General features: G+C 50.4%; 1 protein-coding gene across 9 annotated transcripts; it reads right to left on the bottom strand.

Moving 5' to 3' along the window:
* Positions 1 to 530: 530 nt before the first annotated feature.
* VCF1 (VCP nuclear cofactor family member 1) lies at positions 531 to 22577 on the bottom strand. 9 transcript variants are annotated; one of them, XR_016223941.1, is made up of 5 exons: positions 22275 to 22568; positions 17833 to 17932; positions 15168 to 15306; positions 3766 to 3909; positions 531 to 1173 (listed from the first exon to the last, which is right to left on the bottom strand). XR_016223941.1 is itself a non-coding variant. In XM_089317663.1 (5 exons), the coding sequence occupies exons 1-5, from the start codon at positions 22001 to 22003 to the stop codon at positions 931 to 933; spliced, it is 636 nt and encodes a 211-aa protein (XP_089173789.1). In that variant the 5' UTR covers positions 22004 to 22024; the 3' UTR covers positions 531 to 930. The 9 variants fall into 9 exon arrangements, 6 of the variants coding, with proteins under 6 accessions (XP_089173789.1, XP_089173790.1, XP_008269989.2 ...); XM_089317663.1 differs by lacking the exon at positions 22275 to 22568 and adding an exon at positions 21994 to 22024; XM_089317664.1 differs by lacking the exon at positions 22275 to 22568 and adding an exon at positions 21994 to 22024 and having other exon boundaries at positions 3847 to 3909.
* Between the last annotated feature and the right edge of the window lie 16 nt (positions 22578 to 22593).

Raw genomic sequence — 22593 nt, 5'->3', positions numbered from 1 at the left:
GCCACACCAGCCGTTCCAGTTTCGAGGAGGGAGTGTAGCCCCTAGCTCCTGCCCGGGTCGCTTTAAGCACAGAGTGAATCCCTGTGCAGGAGCTCACTGTACTTGTCAAGTCTGCATCAGTGCAGATAGCGTCTGCTGCTTATCAGCGTGCACCAGTGCCAGACCATACAGGCTGCTGACAGAGCAAGTGCGTGACACGCACGTCATCACGCATCGCTCGACTGGAGCTGTGCCGTGTTTTCTCCCAGTCTGCGGTGCAGATGGGGGCACTGACACAGGAGAGATCTGGGTGCCCCAGAGTCTGAAGGAGATTCTCCCTGGAAGTCGACGCGTAACAGGCAGCGGGAGGCCGGGAGGCCGTTCCCGGGGAGGGCGCTCACGCAGTCAGCCTGGGCGTCCTCTTGGGAAGCAGAGTCCTTGCAATAGCACGTCTACACACTAAGAGGTAGTATGGCAGTTAACTTCAGTGCAAGACTGAATCAAGCTCTCTACATTTTGGAAAAAAGGTATGTTTTCTCATGGAAACTAGATACTCTTTACTGGTTTATTGAGTTAAAAAATTGAAGATCCCGCATTTTTAAAAGGCCCTTTTACATAAAGTAGAATTCTACTTGACAGGTCTGGCGATCAGTCTGAACTGGACATACTATGGATACAACACGCAGATGAGACTTCCTTATACCACTACCTGGAAATGGACCTGATTCCTCCCTCAAAAGAATCTTATAAAAAATTGCTTCAAAGCCCCTTTGAAATTGCAATAGTGCAGCAAAACCACAAGTAAACAACTGCCTGTTAACCTGTTATTTCAAATATAGACGGAAAAGCCAACAGGCATTTTGTGTGTGTGTGCAATTTTTTTTTAAACAAATCGTAAGCTGAAAAATCTGCACAGCACTGTCCCTTCACAGAAGGCAGGAAGCCGGCGCGTCATGTCGGAGGCCGCCCTCGGTGCTGCAGGCTGTGGAAGTGCGCCTCCTTCAGGGTCTGGTTGATGTGGAAGTAAGGGCCGTGGCACAGTGCAGACTGCTCGGGCACGGGCTGAGGGGTGTTGGGGCTGGACCCCGCCATGCTCTGGCTCAAGCTGCTCTCAGCCCCGCTGGCCCTGTCTGGGCTGTGGATGCTGCTGCTGCTGCTGCTGCTGCTGCTGCCGCCGCTGTCACTGCTCGAGGACTGGAAAGGAAAGAAGAAGCGCTCAGACGCGGCTGCAGAGCCCCCGTGGCCCCCTGTGCACAGCAGAGCTGCTTCCCGCTCGGCTTCACACACAGATCCATTCACCTAAGACCTCTCACTCCATCCTCACAACTACCTGGGCAGGCGGAATGCATTTACTCCCCCTGCACAGCCCTGGGAGGCAGCAGGGACTGGACTCAAACTCCACATCCCTTCAACTACATCTGTACACCTACTACTCTACATCTGTCTGCTTTCACCATTCATTCTGGTGATGAAAATTCTCAACCTCCAAGGGCAAGGATCAGTCCTGGGTACAGGTATAAAGTATAGCCATGACATAGAAGGCTTCTGGGCACAAGATAGAAATGACACCCCAAGGCAACCTGTGACCTCTCATCACAGACACACAATGACGCTCGACAGCTGCAGAACACACACCCCGCTCAGCGCTCTGCTTGGGTGGGTGTGCGTGTGTGTGCACAAGCGAGCCTCACTTTTTCTTGGATGAAACTACGTGACCTGGTCTATTTGTCACCAGGAAGAAGCTACTCAGATAAAAGGAACTTGAAAGGGCCAGCGCTGTGGCGTAGTGGATTAATCCTCTGCCTGCGGCACCAGCATCCTACATAGGCACCAGTTTGAGTTCTGGCTGCTGCTCTTCCAATCCAGCTCTCTGCTACGGCCTGGGAAAGCAGTAGAAGATGGCCCAAGTCCTCGGGCCCTGCACCCACGTGGGAGACCCGGAAGAAGCTCCTGGCTCCTGGCTTCGGATAGGCACAGCTCTAGCCATTGTGGCCATCTGGGGAGTGAAATAGCAGAAGGAAGGCCTTTCTCTCTGTCTCCCTCTCACTGTAATTCAACCTCTCAAATAAATTAAAAAAAAAAATTTTTTTTTCTTGACAGGAAGAATTAGTGAGAGAGACAGAGAGAAAGGTCTTCTTCTGTTGGTTCACCCCCCCCAAATGTCTACTATGGCCGGCGCTGTGCTGATCCAAAGCCAGGAGCCAGGTGCCTCCTCCTGGTCTCCCATGCGGGTGCAGGGCCCAAGTACTTGGGCCATCCTCCACTGCCTTCCCAGGCCACAGCAGAGAGCTGGACTGGAAGAAGAGGCGCAACCGGGACAGAACCGGTGCCCCAACCGGGACTAGAACCCGGAGTACCGGCACCGCAGGTGGAAGATTAGCCTAGTGAGCCACAGCGCCGGCCTCAAATAAATAAATCTTAAAAAAAAAAAGTAACCTGAAATTCCTGCCTTCCAACATTAGGCATCCCAAAAGGTAAGGTAAAGCTAAAGAGTCCTTTCAGAATTATAGTATTTTACAGTTTTAATATGGCATTTCTAATAAATGACAATGCCAATAACCTGATTAGCAATTCCTGTATTAAACTCAACATAATAATGGAATAGAAGAAAGCAATGCCTGAGAAAGTTAGGACTGTAGTAATTAATCATCTGCTTTATGCCTTTTTAACTTGGCTTTTGGATGCATCCAAATTCATGCTCCCTTAAACAAAGACACTGGCTTTGAAATGTCCTCTTACAAACAAGTAAAATCTACACATCACAAAAATGACTTGGGGGCCAGCATGATGGTATAGCAGGTCAGGCTGCCAAGTGCAATGCCTGCATTTCACGTGGGTGCTGGTTCCTGTTCCCATCCAGCTCCCTGCTCATGGCCTAGGAAAAGCAGCAGAAAATGGCCCAAGTGCTTGGGCCCCTGCCACCCTCATGGGAGACCCAAATGAAGCTCCCGGCTCCTGGTTTCAGCCTAGCCCACTGCTAGCGATTGCAGCCACCTGGGGAGTGAACCAGCGGATAGATCTCTCTGTTGAATGGAGGGAGCAGCACTGTGGCACGGCAGGTTGAGCTGCTGTCTGCAGTGTCGGATCCCATGTGGGCACCAGTTTGAGTCCGGCTGCTCCACTTCCCATCCAGCTCTCTGCTGTGGCCTGGGAAAGCAGTGGAAGATGGCCCAAGTCTTTGGGCCCCTGCATCCATGTGGAAGACCCAGAAGTTAATGGCTCCTGGCTTCGGCCTGGCCCAGCCAGAGCCATTGAGGCCATTTAAGGAATAAACCAGCAGTTGGAAGATCTCTGTCTCCTCTCTAACTCTTTCAAATAAGTGAATAAGTCTTTTAAAAAAAATGGAAAAATATTACTGTTAGAATGAAAAGATTATGGTTGCTCTCTATAACTTTTTTGCAATGTGATCAGAGTTTCACTACAATCCAGTGATTTTTAAACCAAACTGTAGTTGTTTCTGAGCCAAAGGTTAGCTACATCTTGAGAAGATGCAAAAAGAAAAAAAAAATTAACAGCAAAGCAAAATTCACAAAGCATCCATCAGTAATAAACCTAAGACTTGTCATGGTCCACATGTCATCTGGAGCCACTGTTAACATAGGTCACTGCGCGTGGGTAACAGGTGACAGCCTGCCCACAGTCAAGGAGGAACTTCACAAACATACTCTAACACGTTTCTGGAATGAAGTCAGATGGCAAGGTCAGCAGCAGAGTTAATTAAACTGAAGATAAAAGAGGTCAAAATCAATTCAAGATCCAAGCTCTGCCCCACAGGCCTCTCCTGACCTGGTACGACAACCCAGAGCGGCACATGCACCGGCAGTCGGTGTTTAACAAGGAGGTCACTGCACTGGAGGAGAAACCCACCGCGCAGAACGCTTTGTTTCCTCTTAGTCTGTTCTCTTTACTGTTTTTCGTTACAGGCACTGTCTGAAAATCAAGGCAAAACTTGAATCAGTTTCTAGCAAAGTCAAGTTTTCATCTCAAATATCTACTTCACACTTTAATACCAAGGGTAACATTACTCTGAGAAAAAGTAGAAATTCTGTAAAATAAACAGATTAGAAAAAATTTCTACAGTTTTTAAAAAGGGGGTAAATGTAGCTTCTAATTCATTTTTTAAATCTTGCCACTCAACTTTATAGAAACATGTATAAGGGGACTAAAAACTTAGCATACATAAACACCTAACAATACAGAATTGGTTCCATTATAATACATCCACTGTATACATAAATACAATGAAATTCTATTGGCCAATAATGAAGAGATGTAGGAGTTCTAAAACAGAAAAAAAAGGCTTTAACATTTTAGTTTATACTAAATAGCGTGTATGTCACCCGATATGTTTAATGTTTTTCTTTAAGATTTACACACATATATGTACACCAAAAATAGTCTAGAAAAGATAACAAAACATTTAGGATTTAGACCTTCTGTTTTAACTTCTACTTACTAAAAAGCGCCTACAAAAGTAAGACTGAGGTTTTCGAAAGCTCCTGAGGGCCAGGTCTTTGGGCACAGTGGTTGCCGCCTCACCCGGGACACCTGCATCCCATCCTGGAGTGCCTAGTTCCAGTCCTGGCTCCACTCCACATCCAGCTTCCTGCTAACCCACACCCTGGGGCAACACGTGATGGCTCAAGTCCTTGGCTCCCTGCCAACCACACGGGAGTCTGGGACTGAGTTCCCGGGTCCTGCCTTCAGCCTGACCCAGCCCCAGATCCGGGGGCATTTCAGGAGGGAACCAGCAGGTGGGATATTTGTGTTTCTCTGTCTTTCATTTTTTATTTTTTTTTTTTTATTTTTTTTTTTTTGACAGGCAGAGTGGACAGTGAGAGAGAGAGAGAAAGGTCTTTCTTTGCCGTTGGTTCACCCTCCAATGGCCGCCGCTGCAGCCGGCGCACCGCGCTGATCCGATGGCAGGAGCCAGGATCCAGGTGCTTTTTCCTGGTCTCCCATGGGGTGCAGGGCCCAAGCACCTGGGCCATCCTCCACTGCACTCCCTGGCCATAGCAGAGAGCTGGCCTGGAAGAGGGGCAACCGGGACAGAATCCGGCGCCCCAACCGGGACTAGAACCCAGTGTGCCGGCGCCGCAAGGTGGAGGATTAGCCTATTGAGCCACGGCGCCAGCCTTTCTCTGTCTTTCAAATTAAAAAAAGAAAAAGCTATAGATACTGTCAATAAGACTTTCGGAAGCCTGCTTTACCTCCTTAACTACTCAAGAACCTGTAAGACCGCCTCAGCTGCCTTCACTTGCACTGAGCAGCCCGATGATATCAAACTATTAAAAACAGCCAACGTAGAGTCCAGGCGAAGGCACTCTGTGTGCTATTTTAATACACATAAACACTACACGTACATTACTGGGAAAGGTAAAAACAGCAGAATCTTTTAGTTCAGTTTCTGCCAATTTTTTAAGCCCCACTGTACATTTCTCTACAACATAATGTGATTCCCATTTTCTGACAGTTCAGGCAGTCTTCTCACATTCAGGGAGACACAGGGAATGTCCACCATCTACAGGTGCACCAGACCTTCTCAAATTTAGAGTAAAACCCAATAGTGAGTAGCAGCAAGCACAAACAAATGAAAATGTTCAACACAGTAAGGAATACTGTTATGTCAAACTTCTTTTCAGTTATTCAAATTTACACGTATTTGGTATGTACTTGGTGACAAAACTAAAAATTCTTACAGGACAGGGTCAACAAAGTTTTAAAGTTGTAGTCAGTCTTGACACTGGCAACCACTAAAGTAACCTACTTAAACAATGCAGTCATTACTTACTTTTAACCCTAAAGGAATAACACTGAATTTTAAGTCTCAATCAGTATCTTAAGGTATACCCAGCACGGGCCAACATCGTGGCACAGCAGGTAAAGCCACCACCTGTGACACTGGCATCCCATACAGGCACAGGTTCGAGTCCCAGCTGCTCCACTTCCGATTCAGCTCCCTGCCAGTGCTCCTGGGAAAGCAGTGGAAGATCACTCAAGTCCTTAGACCCCTCCACCCACATGGGAAACCCAGAAAAAGCTCCTGGCTATGGACTGGCCCAGCCTCAGCCATTGCAGCCATTTGGAGAATAAGCCAGCAGATGGAAGATGATTTCTTTCTGTCTCTCCCTCTGTAACTCTGCCTTTCAAATAAATAAATCTTAAAAAAAAAAAAAAAATCCAGATATATCTAGCTGTAAAACTGTTTTGTCTTCTAAAACCAAAAACCCAGGGCTAGCGTGGCGGTGCAGTGGGGTAAGCCACTGCTTGCAACACCAGCTTCACACATCAGAGCACCTGTCTGCGCCCCAGCTGCTCTGCTTCAGGCCTGGCTCCTTGCGGCTGTTCCAGGGAAAGCAACGGAAGACAACCTGAGTGCTTGGGGCCCTGCCCCCACATGGAGGACCCAGATGAAGTTCCAGGTTCCTGGCTTCAGCCTGGCCAAGTCCCAGCATTGGCCATTGGGGAGTAAACCAACAAACGAAATACTTATTTCTCTCTCTCTTATGGCTCTGCTTTTCAAACACATAAATACATAATCTTGGGGCTGGCATGGTGATGCAGCAGGTTAAGCCTGCCTACAATGCTGGTATCTCACAGCAGTGCCAGTTCAAGATCTGGCTGCCCCACTTTGGATGCAGCCCCCTGCTAATGCACCTGGGAAAGCAGCAGAAGGCGGCTCAAGTGTTGGGCCCCTGCACCCATGTGGAACACCTGAAGAAGCTCTGGGCTCCTGGCTTTTGGCCTGCCCCCCCCCCCCAGCCATTCAGCCACCTGAGAATGAGCCAGTGGATGAAATATCTCTGATTCTCCCTCTTTCTAAATAAATCTTTTGGGAAAAAAAATGTGTTTACCACACTTGGTGAAGCTTTTTACTCTGAATGCCTGGGGAGAAAGCCACTACCTGATGGTACATGGTTGCGCCAACACTACTGCCATCCTAGCATTTACCTTGTTTCACCTGTTCCTGAAAGACAGCAAATTCTGTTACTGAAAGAAAAGGAGAGTCAAAGACTTCGGGCCGAGAAAGCCCATCAGACACAACTCCTGCTGCCAGGACCCTGGCTCCTGTAAACACTCCCGTCGGACAGTGTCTCAGAGCGAGGTGCCACACAGCCCAGCTTCCCTCCTCTCAATTTCCACTCGGACTTAGTGCTGACACACGACCAGGATATTTTCAAGACAAATCTGTATGACCAATCCACGGAGACGAAGGCCACAATCTGCAAAGTTAAAATCCCTTTCAAATCCATGAATAGGAACCAAAAGCAGTAAATGTATGAAGACTGGCAAAGAATCTCTCCAGACAGACAAAGGCGAGTCCTGCTGAGAGACCTGCATGGAAAGGGAGTCAGCGTAGACGGAAACAAAACCTGCCAGGATGCCCAACTGCAGCCCCTCGGCGGACACGGGGCTGCCCCGCACGGCCTAGGCTCTGCAGTGGGCTCTACATGGGGCTGGTGTCAGACACCTCTGCAATGCTGGCATCCCCTATCAGAGTGCTGGTTAGAGTCCCAGCTGCTCTGTTTCCTGTTCGGCTTCCTGTGACTGAGCCCGGAGAAGGCAGTGGAAATTGGCCCAAGCGCTTGGGCACCCACACGGGAGACCCAGACGGGAGTTCCGGCCTTGTGACTTCCGCCTGGCGCAACTCCAGCTGTTGCAGGCATTTGGGGAGTCAAACAGCAGGTAGAAGATCTCTTTCCTTCTCTCCCCATCACTCTGCCTTTCAACTAAGTAAATCTTTAAAAAAAAAAAAAAAAGTATTAACACCCAGGGCCCACCTCAGGACCACACTGGGCGAATAGCAGGGCACTGGCTGTCCTCATGACCAACCACTGTGCAAACGTCTTTGTGCACACGATGTGCAAAGAGACATCATCAGGCAGCCCCCACCATTCAGGAAATACCCACTGGGCCTAATCAGCAAGAAAATGGCGCTGCACCCACTGACGATGACGGTCCACAGCCCAGGAGTCTGGCCATGACTGCTGACTGAGAACAAGCTCTCAGCAGAGCCTCCAGGGATGAAGAGGACGTCTAAGAGACCGGGGGGGGGGGGGGGGGGTAGTTAAAGCCCCGGCCTGCGGCACCAGCTGCTCTACTTCCCATCCAGCTCCCTGCTGATGCACCTGGGAAAGCAGTGGAAGATGGTCCAAGTAGTTGGGCCCCTGCACCCACGTGGGAGACAAGGGGTTGGCTCCTGGCTTCGGATCGGCTCAGCTCCAGCCATTATGGCCATTTGTGGAGAGAACCACTGGACGGAGGACTCCTCTCTCTTTTTCTGCCTCTCTGTGGCTCTGTCTTTCAAATAGATAAAATGAATTAAAAAAAAAAAATAGAGATGGGGTGGCAAACTGAGAATTGCACGAGCAGATCCGAAGAGTGTTTGGGGAGGAACAGTGGCGTGGCTGGGCCCACACAGCAGGAAGAGTGGGTGACAGCAAGACAGATTACCAGGAGCTGTGAAGCTTCCCCGAGGTTCTGTGCACATAAGGCATGCTCATGACTCAAGCTGGGCTCATGCCGCCCTCATGGGAGACCTGCATGAAGTGCCCAGGGCTAGCAGTCCCGGGTGTGGCGGCACTTGGAAGGTGAACCAGCAGATTTTTTTTAATTGACTTTAAAAAAAATGTATTTATTTGAAATGCAGGGTGACAAAGAGATGTTACGTCCTCTGATACACCAAATGACTGCAACAGGTAGAACTGAGCCAGGCCAAAGCCAGCAGCCAGGAAATTCACTTGGGTCTCCCACATGGGTGGCAGGGACCCACCACTTGGGTCCTCTTCTGCTTTCTCAGGAACATTTTCAGGGGGCTGAACAGGAAGTAGAGCAGTCAAGACATGGCCAGTGCCCCCATATGGGGTGCCAGCATCACAGGCTGTGGTTAACCCACTGTGCCACAATGCCAGTCCCAATTAATTTTTAAAAGGAAGTAGCCAGTCCCAATGCTGTGGTACAGCAGGTAAAGCCACTGCTTACACCGCCTGCATCCCATATCAGAGCCCTGGCTAATCCACTTTCCACCGGGAAATCAGCAGGTGACAGCCAAGTACTTAGGTACCAGCTACCCAGCGAGACCAGGATTGAGCTTCGCCCAATCCCAGCCACTGTGGCTATTAAGGGAATGAACCAGCACCTGGAAGATTCTCTCTCTCTCTCTCTCTCTCTCTCTTTGGCCTTTCAAATAAATGAATAAGTTTTGTTTTTTGTTTTTTTTTTTTTTTTTTTTTAAAGGCAATTTAAAAAGACACAGCCATCCTCATGCTCGGGCTGAGGGTTGCGGCAGCCCACTGGCAGGTTTTCTCACACATCAAGCAGAAGGCCTGGGAACTGCGGAACGCAAGGAAGGAGGGAGGTGAAGGAAACGACCAGCTGACCTGGAGCAGCCAGGCCCAGGCCCAGGCCCAGCAAACAGCGGCTCAGCTCGTAAGTGTGTGCTGGGCTGGGAAGGCCACGGTGAGCCTTGGCCAGTTTGCTTAGCAGAGTCAAGGAGGAAGCCAGGGTCCAAAGAAAGGAAGGAGAGGCAATGAGGAAGTTCCGAACGAGGCAGCAGGCAACTGAAGCCATGGGGTGGAGACGCTCAGAGAGCACACAGGAAGCTGGGGGGCAGAGCAGAGGAGGACGGGAGGGAACACCCTGGAGGCTGGACAGGAACCCGCAGGAGAGGCTGCCAGCAGGCCAGGGCCCACTCCCTCCTCTGCACTGGAAGGGAAGACCCCAGCAGAAGAGGACAGACACGGAAGGAGCTCATCACTGGGCCCACGGCGCGGAAGCTGCAGCAAGGGGCGTCTGCCCTCAGCTGAGCCCACCCGTAATCCCACCATTCCAGGTGTGAGGTCCGTCTAGAGACAACCCATGTACATCCATGGCAGAAACAACCCTGACATTTCTCCTAATATGAAGGGAACTACAATAGTGGGAAAATGGGAATAAATAAGGTATTTTGGCACAAAAAATTTTTGAAATACATGCAGTTTCTCATAATACGCAATTTCAACTTTTTAAAAAAAGACTTATTTATTTGAAAGGCAGAGTGAGAGAAGACAGAGAAATAACTGCCATCCACTGGTTCACTCCCCAGATGACAACAGCCACAGATGGGCCAGGTGGAGCCAGGAACCAAGAACTCCATCTAGGTCTCTCACATGGGTGGCAGGGACCTAAGCACTTAGGCCACCTTCTGAGGCTTTCCCAGGCACACTGGCAGGGAGCTGGACCACAGGCAGAGCAGCTGGGAGTGGAACCAGTGCCCACATGGGGTACTGGAGTTACAAGCTGCAGCTCAATTCACTGCACCACAAAATTGACCCTTCCATTAACTTTTTTCTAAAAAAAATATATATATATATTTATTTATTTATTTGTAAGTCAGAGTTACACAGAGAGAAGAGAAGGTGAGGCAGAGAGTGAGAGAGGTCTTCCATCTACTGGTTCACTCCCCAGTTGGCCACAACAGCCGGAACTGCACCAATCCGAAGCCAGGAGCCAGGAGCCAGGCACTTCCTCCAGGTCTCCCACATGGGTACAGGGGCCCAAGGACTTGAGCCATCTTCTACTGCTTTCCCAGGCCATAGCACAGAGCTGGATTGGAAGTGGAGCAGCCGGGACTTGAACAGGTGTCCATATGGGATTCCGGCAGCAGCTTTACCCGCTACACCGCAGTGCCGGCCCCAGTCCATTAACTTTTTAAAGTACCTCATAACCCTTAGAAAAGTGCTGTGGCGTAGTGGGTTAAGACTCTGCCTGTAGCACCGGCATCCCATATCGGCACCTGTTCAAGTCCCAGCTGCTCCTCTTCTGATCAAGCTCTCTACTATGGCCTGGGAAAGCAGTGGAAGATGGCCCAGGTCCTTGGGCCCCTGCACCCACGTGGGAGACCCGGAAGAAGCTCCTGGCTCCTGGCTTCGGATCGGCAGAGCTCTAGCCGTTGTGGTCATTTGGTGAGCGAACCAGCGGGTGGAAGACCTCTTTCTCAAATAAATAAACTCTTTAAAAATAAACAAAATTCCCCTGAGGGCAGCACTGTGGCGTAGAAGGCTACTGCCAGCATGCCATATGGATGCCTGTTCGAGTCTCTGCTGTTCCACTTCCAATCCGGCTCCCTTCTAATGCGCCTGGGAAAGCAGTGGAAGATGGCCCAAGTCCTTGGGCCCCTGCACCTGCGTGGGAGACCCTGGCTTTGGCCTGGCCCAGCCCTGGCCACTGCAGACACTGGGGCGTGAACCAGCAAAGGAAGATATCTACCTCCTCTCTCTCCCTGTCTCTCTAACTGCCTTCCAAATAAATAGGTACATCTTTAAAAACAAATTTTTAAAAAGATATGTACGTGTATCTCTTATGTATTTAGTAACAGACTTTCACATTGCTTTAGGAAATGAGTGTTAAGACCCAGCTTGGGAGCCCACATTCCACACTGCAGTGCCTGGACTGAAGTCCCAGCTTCCCGTCAGTGTGCGCCCTGGGAGCCAGCAGGGGAGGCTCAAGCAGTTGGGTCCCTTGCACCCACGCAAGACCCAGACTGAGCTCCAAGCTCCTGGCACAGCGCAAGGGATCTCTCTCTCCACCCCCACCCAGCCTTCCAAATAAATAAAAAAAGATTTCTTTAGAAAACATTTAGTTTCAGAAAGAAGCTACTGAGGGGGCGGGCATTACGGCGTTGCACGTTAGGCCACCACACAGGACACCTACCACATCCCTGGTTCACGTCCCTGATAGCTGCCTCCAATCCACCTCCCTACTAATGTGTCCTCGGAGGATGACAGCTCAAGTACTTGGGTCCCTGTCACTCATGCTGGACACATGGACAGAGTTCCTGGCTCCTGGCTTCTGCCTGGCCCAGACCTGGCAGGCACTTAGGTAAAATAACAGTGGATGGACGCACACTGTGTCTCTGCATGTGTGCCTGTACTTCACTCTGCCTTTAAAAAAACAACAAAAGAAAACTTCCTGGGGTAGCTATGAGCTGATGCAATATATTCTTAACATTTCAGGGGCCGGTGCTGTGGCGCAGTGGGTTAACACTCTGGCCTGAAGCGCCAGCATCCCATATGGGCACCGGTTCAAGACCCAGCTGCTCCACTTCTGATCCGGCTCTCTGCTGTGGCCTGGGATAGCAGCAGAAGATGGCCCAAGTCCTTGGGCCCCTGCACCTGCGTGGGAGACCCAGAAGAAGCTCCTGGCTTCGGATCAGCGTAGCTCCGGCCATTGCGGCTGTCTGGGGAGTAAACCAGCAGATGGAAGACCTCTCTCTCTCTCTCTGCCTCTCCTCTCTGTGTAAACTCTGATTTTCAAATAAATAAGTAAATAATTTTTTTAAAAATGTCAAAGGCTTAAACTGTGAGCAAAGTTTTTTCAAATGTACTCTACAATCAGATTAACAGGACAGTTCTTCCACCCTGAAGGGATCACTTAAGAAGTTAATTTCCCAAAGTGAATTTTCTACAGGATTTAAACACACAACCCTACCAGTTTCACCCAACAGAATCTGCCACAACAGGTCTGACTCTTGGGATGTACCGTATACTAAGGTTATAGATAGGGTAGGCAGAAACTAAGGGTTTTGCAATAGCATTTGAAAAATCTTGCTGATCATTCCTGACATCATCTAAATCCAGACTGGTCTAAAAAGAATATCATTTAACACTCAGCTAATTCTTATCAGTTAAACAAACTTAGAGAATCTTAACTTTAAAGATCTATGGATTGCCGGCGCCACGGCTCACTAGGCTAATCCTCCGCCTAGCGGCGCCGGCACCCTGGGTTCTAGGCCCGGTCGGGGCGCCAGATTCTGTCCCGGTTGCCCCTCTTCCAGGCCAGCTCTCTGCTGTGGCCAGGGAGTGCAGTGGAGGATGGCCCAAGTGCTTGGGCCCTGCACCCCATGGGAGACCAGGAGAAGTACTGGCTCCTGCCTTCGGATAGGCGCAGTGCACCAGCCGCAGCGGCCATTGGAGGGTGAACCAATGGCAAAAGGAAGACCTTTCTGTCTGTCTCTCTCTCTCACTGTCCACTCTGCCTGTTTAAAAAAAAAAAAAAAAAAAAAATCCATGGATCTCCTGGTTCTGGTATTACTATTATTATTATTATTATTATTTTCATTATTTTGGTCCTGCCTCTACTGACATTAAAAATTGTCCCTTTTAGTAGACACGACAAAGGGGGCACAGGCTGTTGCAATGAACTACTTCTATTTTATTTCCAACAGTTTTCATTTTATTTGATGCTAGTTCACAGTGGCCTGAAAAATCAAAACAGTCTTGATAAGTCAAGGTGAAGGCTTTAAAAAATTGAGGCTTTTGTATTTAAAAAAGGCATTACTTTTATTTCTCAGGTATTTATGAATCAGAAGCCAATTTCACATGGAAACTCCTAATTTGTACACAAAGGTATTGAAAGTAAAGACAATTACGCCTACTAATTGTAAAGACACAACTCACACTAAACAGAATCAGCCAAGGTAAACCTTGCAGGTTTTCACCATCCAAACAACAGCCCCAGGATCTATCATGGAGACAAATTAACAAGCACTCCCTTTCTTGCTAACCAGAGAAAACTGAGCCTGATCTAGACATCAACTCACATGGTTTGTCCCCAACAACTTTACAAAAAAAGTATCTTAATCATACTAGTAAATTTATATCCAATTTTAAAAATGGTATTCAAAGGCTCACTGGAGTCAACATTCAAATTTAAAGATTTAAAGATTCTAGCACTAGTTACAGAGTTCTGGGAAAAAAATTCAGACCCCAATTTCTTCTAGCTAACTGCTTTATAGCTAGTAACTTATCACAGCACTTACTGGGACAAATATCCTCCAGGGGCCAGCGTTGCGGCGGGTGCGGCAGGCCGAGCTGCCTCCTGCAACACCAGCCTCCCACAAGAGCGCCAGTTAGTTCAGGCTGCTCTGCTTCTGAACCAGCTCCCCGCAAACGTGCCTGGGAGAGCAGGAGCAGACGGCCACGCACTTGGAGCCCCGTGGGAGGTCCAGATGGAGAACCTGGACGCTGGCTCCAGCCTGGCACAGCCCTAGTCACTGCAGGCATGTGGGAGGTGGACCGGTGGAGCCCTCTCTCATCTCTCTGCCTCTCTGTAACTTTGCCTTTCAAATAAATAAATCTTTTAAAAAAATTTTTTTTCCCAATTAAAAGAAATAGGAGAGAAGAACTGTTCTTTTCTGTCCCTGTGATCCCAGCGAGGCCCGTTCCTCGGTGAGGTCCCTTCAGCCCTGCGCTCTGCCCGCTAGTGACGGCATATACATCAGCATTTGTCCAACTGGGGCCCTGCTCTCCCTGCCTCTCAGTAATCAGTGTCTTTGGCAAGTGACTTCATTGTCCTGGCTCCCAACTTTTCCTTCTGAAAACTGGAGACAATAACCCCTAGGGAAGGGCATGTGGCACAGAGCTTAACGTGCCACGCTGAGGTGCCTGCATCTCACACTGAACGGCCTAGACGGAAACCCAGCGCTGCTCCCAGTTTCCGCTTCCTGCCCGAGCACACCCCGCCAGGCAGCTGCCACGGCTCACCCTGCTGGGTTCCTGCCAACTGCACGGGAGACTCACAGGGAGTCCCGCAGCCCTGGCTTCAGCTTGGCCAGACCCAGCCATCGTGGGCATTTAGGAAGTGAATCAGCAGAAGGGTGAGCACTTTCTCTCTCCCTCTGCCTCCCCCACCAAAAAAAAAAAAGAAAAGAAAAATTTAAAATATATATATAAAATGGAAGGAAGAAAATGCAAACAAAATAAAGTTTCTTTTTTTTTCTAAGGTTTACTTTATTTATTTGAAAGACGGAGTTACAGAGAGAGGTTGAGACAGAGAGAGAGGTCTTCCATCTGCTGGTTCACTCCCCAGATGGCCGAAACGGCCGGAGCTGCACTGATCCCAAGCCAGGAGCCAGGAGCTTCTTCCGGGTCTCCCACGTGGGTGCAGGGGTCCAGGGAATTGGGCCATCCTCCACTGCCTTCCCAGGCCACAGCAGAGAGCTGGATCAGAAGAGGAGCAGCTGGGACTCAAACCAGCGCCCATATGGGATGCTGGCGCTTCAGGCCAGGGCTTTAACCCACTTCACCACAGCGCCGGCCCCTAAAGTTTCTCTTTATACAATTAATTTGAAAAATCAGCTTTCACTTCAGAGTATCTAGGAAAAGAGACAAATACTAGCTTCATTTCACAGGTGACTACGATTTACTTACAGCAAAAGTTAACAGTTGAATGTGGGGACCAGTGCTGTGGCGTAGCAGGTAAAGCTGCCACCTATGGCACTGGCATCCCATACGAGTGCTGGTTCGAGTCCCGGCTGATCCACTTCGAATCCAGCTCCTTCCTGATGGCCTGGGAAAATAGCAGAAGACGGCCCAAGTGCTTGGCTCCTGTACCCACATGGGAGACCCAGATGTTCCTGGCTCCTGGCTTTGGCCTGGCCCAGCCCTGGTCATTGCAGCCATTTGGGGAGTGAACCAGCAGATGAAAGATCTAACTCTGCCTTTCAAGTAACTAAATCCTTAAAAAAAAAAAAATAAGGAATGGAATGGTACCTGTTTGCCACTGATTCCCTTAGTTAATTTAAAAAATAATCATAATGAATCATTTTGTTTTATACAACTGTCAGAAAGCAGTCAAACGCCCCTAAACCTGCCGTGCGCTGCCAACATAATGACGTCCTAGAGCCGTGAAACCTCGATTCGTCTGGCTTCCCTTCCATCTGAAAGGTGCTCCCTGGCTCGCCCTTTGACCCCGACTGGTTAGTACTGCACTCGGGAGGGACCCCGACTGGTTAGTATCGCACTCGGGAGGGACCCCGACTGGTTAGTACCGCACTCGGGAGGGACCCCGACTGGTTAGTACCGCACTCGGGAGGGACCCCGACTGGTTAGTACCGCACTCGGGAGGGACCCCGACTGGTTAGTATCGCACTCGGGAGGGACCCCGACTGGTTAGTACCGCACTCGTAGGCACAGCACAAGATGCTGCTCTGGGAGATGCTCCAGGAGCCAGGCTGGGACTCATGCTGTAACAGTCTAGACTCCCAGTGGGCTCCGATAAAAGTTACCCGCACTGACCTCCACCGCAACGAAGACAACTAGTCTCCCCCTCAGATTACTAATCACACAGCGGCTCAACAGGTGAATTCCTCTGGACAAGTAAGAACGAGGTGTGTGTGACCCATGAGATTGAATAACAACACCTTATTTTCTTCTGGGATACTAGCATATAGATTTTAGAAAGCAAGCAAAGGTCATCTTATACAAACAATTAACACTAATACTAAAGCATTTGTCTTACTTAAAATCAAAAAGCAGAAATGTTTATTTAAAAAAAAGATAACAATTTCTATTTCTGCTCTCAGGCATCAAAACTGTAACTACAGGGAAAAAAGGTTAATGCAGAGAGTTAGACCTGGTACACCTGTGAATTAATGTGGACGTCACACAGCAGGACTCACACAAACACAGGTAAACAAACAGTAACTTCTGCAAAGTCTTTTAATGAATTGTCTTAAAATCCAAAATAATAATAGACTCTAAAACACAACTACAGTTTTATCATCAGATGTTCATGGTAGCTTGGAACCTTTGGTTTTCTTTCATCTCTGATATCTCTATCACATTAAACAAAAGCTCAACTACTTTTCTGTTAACCATTCAAAAACAAAAAAAAGGAAAAAACAGAGCAGATAAGATCTGAAAGGGAGAGGGAAACACGCTAGAGAAACTCCAGCCTCCATATCGGCAGATTCTAATCTTAACTTGTTCCTTACTGTTTCCTAAATTAATATCATTACATGACAGTTACTGATTTTCCCCCTGGGGGGAGTTACTTTGAATTATTGATAAAGAAAGACTGGAAATAGGTCAAATCCTATTGTCAAGAACTAGTTAAAGCACAAATTATTTTACAGGCTCTTTACTTCAGATGGGCCTAGCTCCGGCCATTGCAGCCATCAGGGGAGTGAACCAGCACATGGAAGATCTCTGTCTCTCCACACCCCACCCCACCCCACCCCCTGCCTCTCTGTAATTTTACCTTTCAAATAAATAAATCTTTTTTTTTTTTTAATTCTTTCAGAGAGTCAAAGTCTTTAGGTGTATAATCTAATAGAAGCATTACTTAAGTGTTGGCTTCCCTTCCCTACCACAGCAGCCTTCCAACTGCACAAAAAATTTCTCCCCAATATACCAACTGCAGCATTCTCTCAGGAAACCAAGAGCTCTCCTTCCACCAGCCTCCCTGCCCACACACAATAAAAAGCCAGAACACCTCAAAGGGGGTTTTGAAGAAACACACCTTATATATTCTGCATGTTTAAAGTCTCTATTAAGACATGTGAACTGAAGCAACAATGACAACGATAAACTTAATGATAATGGTTTATAACTATCAGAAAATAACTTTGTTTCTGAAATGTAAAATAGGGAGTTCAAAAATGGGCTTTCAAAGGACCCTGAAACTTCTACTACACATCAAGTGAATGTGTGAGAGACAGAAAGAGGGAGAGAGAGTATGTGTTTGAGAGACAGAAAAGGAGAGGAAGGGAGAGAGGGAAGGAGGGAGGAGAGAGAGAGAGAGAGAGAGTGTGTGTGTGTGTGTGTGTGTGTGTGTGAGACGCAGAGGAGGGAGACAGAGACAGAGGGAGTGTGTGTGTATGAGAGACAGAGAGAGAGAATCTGTGGGGTTTACTTGGGAGAGGCCACACACCTTCACCAAAGGGGACATGTCTCACAAAGAGAGCGTGAGGGGATGTTGAAACTACTGAAAATCGTTTTTTTTAATAAACAAAATTTGCTTTAATTACACAGCAGAATCTGGGTTGTGCAGCCTAGCAGTGAGAACAAGAGACTACGTGACTGTAACTCCTACCTCTGTGTCCCAGGAATCCTGAAAGACAGGGTTTCTGCTACTTCTTTTGGTCTGGGGGGGGAGGTGGTTCTCCTCTTCATTGCCATTCCTTCTCCTTTTCCTGAAATTAAATCACAAGGAGGAAAAAGAAAATCCAACAATTGATCCTAAAAGGTAAACCATGCAACATACTCACATAAATTTCCCACCCCTGCCTGAGAAGAGATCATTCATCCCATTATATCCCAATGGGTTAAAGTTAGAACAATACCGTCATTGGGCTCTGGGAACAAAAATCTAAGAGAGCAACAGTAAAGTCAAGCTTAAATTAGTTAAGCTAATTTCTAAAAAGAAGCCTGAACATTTTAAATGGATGCCGGGAATTAAATAAGAACAGGAAGAGGTCAATGACTAAGACTGCAAGCTCTGTCTGATTAAGGTTTTCTTCCTTCCACACTCCTTGAAATCACAATTCCAAATTACCTAATTTTACTCCCTTTCCACATTCAAGAATGGCTGCCTTTGCCTGTATTCCCAGAAAATCCTCATAAAATTGCTGGCTACACAGAAACAGCCCTTTAAACTTTAGCTGTCTTCATCCCTGATTTTTCCCCAATTATCAGACTAAGCAAACACGTCCCCCCAGTGATTACTGTGCTGGGTAGCCACTGGAAAAGCAGCTCTTGTTCACACTGGGCTCCCACCCTGCCCACCCCAGCCAGCTCCACCAGCCGGCAGCCACCTCGCCGGGTTGTTGCTCCGAGACCACAGCTTGTCTGCAGCACGAGCCGCTTACAATTTCTAGGCTGAAAGGAAAACCACACGTCTTCCTCAGGCAAGTGTTCTCAGGTGCAAGTGACAGACTCTGCACATTCCGCACAGGGTTAGGCAGGCAGAAGGCTTCAACCCCAGTCGGAAACGGGAAATACAGGAGGTGTAACAGAGTCCCACTGCCTGGCTGTACTATCCAATATAGCAGCCATGAGCCACACACAGCTATTTAAAATTACAATAACTGGAACTAAACACCCAGTTCCTAGGTCACAGTAGCCACATTTTCATGGGAAGTGGCCCCTGCAGCTAGTGGCTGCTGCCACTGGACAGCACAGATGGAGGACACTGCCCCTGTGGCATAAAGTTCTATTGGGCAGGGCCAGCCAGAGGCCCCTAGACGCAAAGGAGCAGTAAGTACCCATTAAAATAAAATTCTTCAAGTTTCAAATTTAAATAAAGGGCCAAAAGGCTGTGAGAGAAGAAGAGCTTCTATGTTTCCTGCACAGTTAGATGCTTCTCAGGGAAGTGGAGTTGCTTTCTGGGGCGGGACTTACACCTACGGGTCAGGGTCTAAGTGCTGCGGATGCTTAATTCAGTACCTTCCGAGGCACGCAGAGGGGCGCACGCAGCTAGGGGCTGGTGCTGTCTGGTGCTGGCTCAAGTCCTGGCCCCTCCGCTTCTGATCCAGCTTCCTACCCACAGCCCGGGAACCAGCAAATGATGGTTCAAGTTGCTGAGTCCCTGCACACGCACATGAGATCCAGATGGGGTTCCTGGCTTCAGCCTGACCAATGGCCAGTGCAAGTATCTGGGGACAGGAGTGACAGATCAAAGATCTCTCTCTCTCCCTCTCTTTCATAAAAAATATAAGTAAATCTTTAAAAAAAATTAATTATAACCCTGAGCTCAATTCTCTGATTCGGCAACATTCTGAATATATGTAACTTTATTAATATAGAGTACGGATCTCTTTAGATTTGGAATGACAGTGAGTGTGTGCTTCTGATAAAACTTAAACCAATCTGCACTAGGCGACCCCATTTCCCTCATTCTAAAATTCAGCTGCTTTGAAATAAGGTCATCATTTCCACTCCTTACCTCGCTGCCAAGAGGTTAAAAAAATAGATGGATATCAGCTTTTAAAGGTCACTGAGTGGCTGTGCGACTATCATACAATTGCGACTTCTACTCTCGCGCTCATGATCACAGAACTGCGGCAGTGGCAAAGCAGCAGCAGACGGGACGCCAGGGGCCTCGCCAGAGAAACTCCCCAGCAGCAAGACGCCGCCTGCACACCCACTTTATCAGCGGGACGACAGCCGCCTGGTGCCCTGGGCTGCTGAGTCACCCTCACCGAACCTGCGACCTGGTCAACATGTGCGTTTCTGTGTTCACAATGGGGAACGGCTTTCCGGTGACAAGGACGTGACTGCCAGGGAGCCGCATGGCACAAAGGATGAGAGAATGGAGGACCGGCAGGCCCTGTGCATTTCAGCCTAACCCCGGGAAAAGCCCACGCAACATCACCGCCTCGTAACCAGCACATTTCTCATGGTACCAGAATTTTCTCTCTGGCCCACAGGTGGCCCATTTCTTGGATGGTACTAGTCCAAGAAGGCCCGTACCCAGGGTTCACTGGCCTTTTTCTAGGCTACTAGCAGATTCCAGCCTTGAAACAGCTTTCCTTCAACATGCTGTGTAATAATTGGCACGGCTACACCTTCATGCACATCCTACCGGTGCATCCGGGCAGATTACACCTTTCCGCACCAATGTCGCAGGCCAGGCTGTAATTTCCCCGCACCCTGCAACTGATCAGACGCGCCCCTGGCCGTCTGAGCACAGGTGCTGCTCCCTGCTTCAGCCTCCTAGGAGGCCGGCTCCAGCACGCGCCCCACTTGAGGAGGCCGGCTCCAGCCCGCGCCCCACTTGAGGAGGCCGCCTCCAGCACGCTGGAGGGCAGCAAAGCAGCAAGCCGAGCGCGTGAGTGCGGTGGCTTCCAGACTTTTTAAAAGTGGAACTCTTTCTTCTTAGTGCAAAAAACATTCCCAATAAATATGAGGTTAAAAAAAAGCCTGTTTAAGTAACAAGTGAATCCGAGGTGAGGCTCTGTTACAGGCAAGCACAGACCTCCTGGCCACACCCCCCTCTGCGGCAGGGCCAGGCGGCCGTGGACCGGTCTGGAATAGCCCCAGCTCAGCCCCAGCTCTCCTCCTAGGAGTAAGCAAACAGATTCCGAGTGAGCGGACGCTGGCGCAGCTGCTCCCTCCGACCCCAGGGACACAGCGCGAAGAGAAAGGCGAAGAGGAGCCTGTGCAGAGCCGAGGACCCCTCTGAAGGGTGGGCCGCAGACAGGGGGACGTGACTGCTCCGCGGGGAAAAGGAACCCACCGGCATAAACACATCTGGACGGTGGGGACGCAGGCCTGGGGAAAGGGAAAGCTCTGGTAGGAAGTATTTAAAACTTCTCCCAGATACCTAAGATTCCCCAGGAGATTATCAGAGGGAATGACCCTACCTGAGATTATCAGAGGGATCGACCCGAGATTATCAGAGGGAACGACCCGAGATTATCAAGGGAACCACCCGGGATTATCAAGGGAACGACCCGGGATTATCAGAGGGAACTACACGAGATTATCAAGGGAACCACGTTTGGGAAGCGGACACAACGGCCATCAGGTGAAGCTATTGCATCTGCTCCTACTTCCCACGGCCCGGGAGTGACAGGCCCCGCTTCTTGTCCACCCCAGCAGAGGTTTTAGGTCCACCTGCTGCGCGCCCAGACCAGCAGTCCAAGGCAGCAGCTCGGGCGACCCCGGGTTTCCCTTAAGGACCCCGAAGTCACGGCAAAATCCCGTTTCCACGCAGGGGCCTCGAGGAAGGGCTGCCGACCGCCGCCGGCGCAGGGGGCCGGCCCCAGCAACATCGCGCCGGGACCCCCGAACTCACTCCGCGCCTGCGGCCGAAGAGCGGCGAGCCCGGGACGACCCAGGAAAAACCAGCCGCCGGCAGAGCCGGGGCTGGGTGACCCCCTCGGCCTCACCTGGAGCTCCAACCCGAAACAAAGCTGGCCCTCTCCGCCCCGGGGTACCCTGACCAAACTCTCTCCAGCTCCGCACGCGGCAGGCACAAAAGCCCCCGGCCCAGGCTGGGCGGGAAGACGGCGGGTCGGCCGGCCTCGGAGCCAAACGGCTCGGCTCCCAAACAGTTTAGAATCCTGCTGCAGGCCGCCGCGGCCAGGATCGCACCCGCCCCGGCTCTCGGCCGCACCTAATCCCCGCCGCCCACCTGACCTTGGCGAGCCCCGACCGGCGCCCTCGGGGGCTCCCTCCCTGCCTCCCCCCCCACCCGCCTCAATTTAGGGCACGGACGCCCCAGGGCCACCGTCTCTCTTCCGGGACCGACCTGACTCCATTCCGAGTAGGAGGAGACCGGGGCGCGGGGCGGGAGATGGAGACGGGGCAGCCGGGACCCGCGGGAGTCGCGCCCGCAGGGACCAGGCAGCCGGCCACTCGCGCATCCCTGTCCCCTCCTCCCGCGGGCGCCAGCGCACCCCAGACGGAGGCCCCCGCGGGGCCCACGCCGGCTCGGACCCCTCACCCCGCGCGCCCCCTCGGCTCCATCCCTCAGACCCGCCGGCGGGCGAGCGAGCGGCGGGAAGGGCACGGGGGTCCCTTCCTTCTCACCTGGGGCGCAGGCGCTCGCTCATGGCAGCCGGTGGAAGGGAGCGCCGCGGCGCCGCACTGCGCGAGGGAGCCGACGGGGTCGTGTTCCGGCGGCCGCCACGCCCACCCCCTCGGGCCTTGACTCTTGCCGCCGCCCGGGTGGACGCTGCCGGCGGTGAGTACCCCTCGGTCGGACCCGTACCACCGCTACTTCCGGCGTCTCCTCCGCGCCCCCCCATGTCGCAGCCGCCGTGGTACCGCCCTCCTGCGCCTGCGCAGTGGCGCGACGCCGGCCGCGCCGACCGGTAACCCCGCCCACGGGAAGAGGCGCGTCTGAGGG

This window comes from Oryctolagus cuniculus, chromosome 17 (assembly GCF_051225735.1).
Source record: "Oryctolagus cuniculus isolate XC-2025 breed Fujian yellow rabbit chromosome 17, ASM5122573v1, whole genome shotgun sequence".
In the NCBI taxonomy this organism is placed as follows: Eukaryota; Metazoa; Chordata; class Mammalia; order Lagomorpha; family Leporidae; genus Oryctolagus; species Oryctolagus cuniculus.
Note: the sequence above shows the minus strand (reverse complement) of the source record. Positions and strands in the feature narration are given on the sequence as shown.

What these genes read in the sequence shown, in the direction of transcription:
- VCF1 (XM_008271767.5), bottom strand. Translation starts at nt 22,492, where the DNA reads ATGGGGGGGCGCGGAGGAGACGCCGGAAGTAGCGGTGGTACGGGTCCG. An exon ending in AGCGAGCGCCTGCGCCCCAG is followed by an intron (nt 17,933 to 22,274) that starts GTGAGAAGGAAG and finishes ATTTAATTTCAG; the next exon opens with GAAAAGGAGAAGGAATGGCA. An exon ending in GCTCTGGGTTGTCGTACCAG is followed by an intron (nt 1,174 to 3,765) that starts GTCAGGAGAGGC and finishes TTTCCTTTCCAG; the next exon opens with TCCTCGAGCAGTGACAGCGG.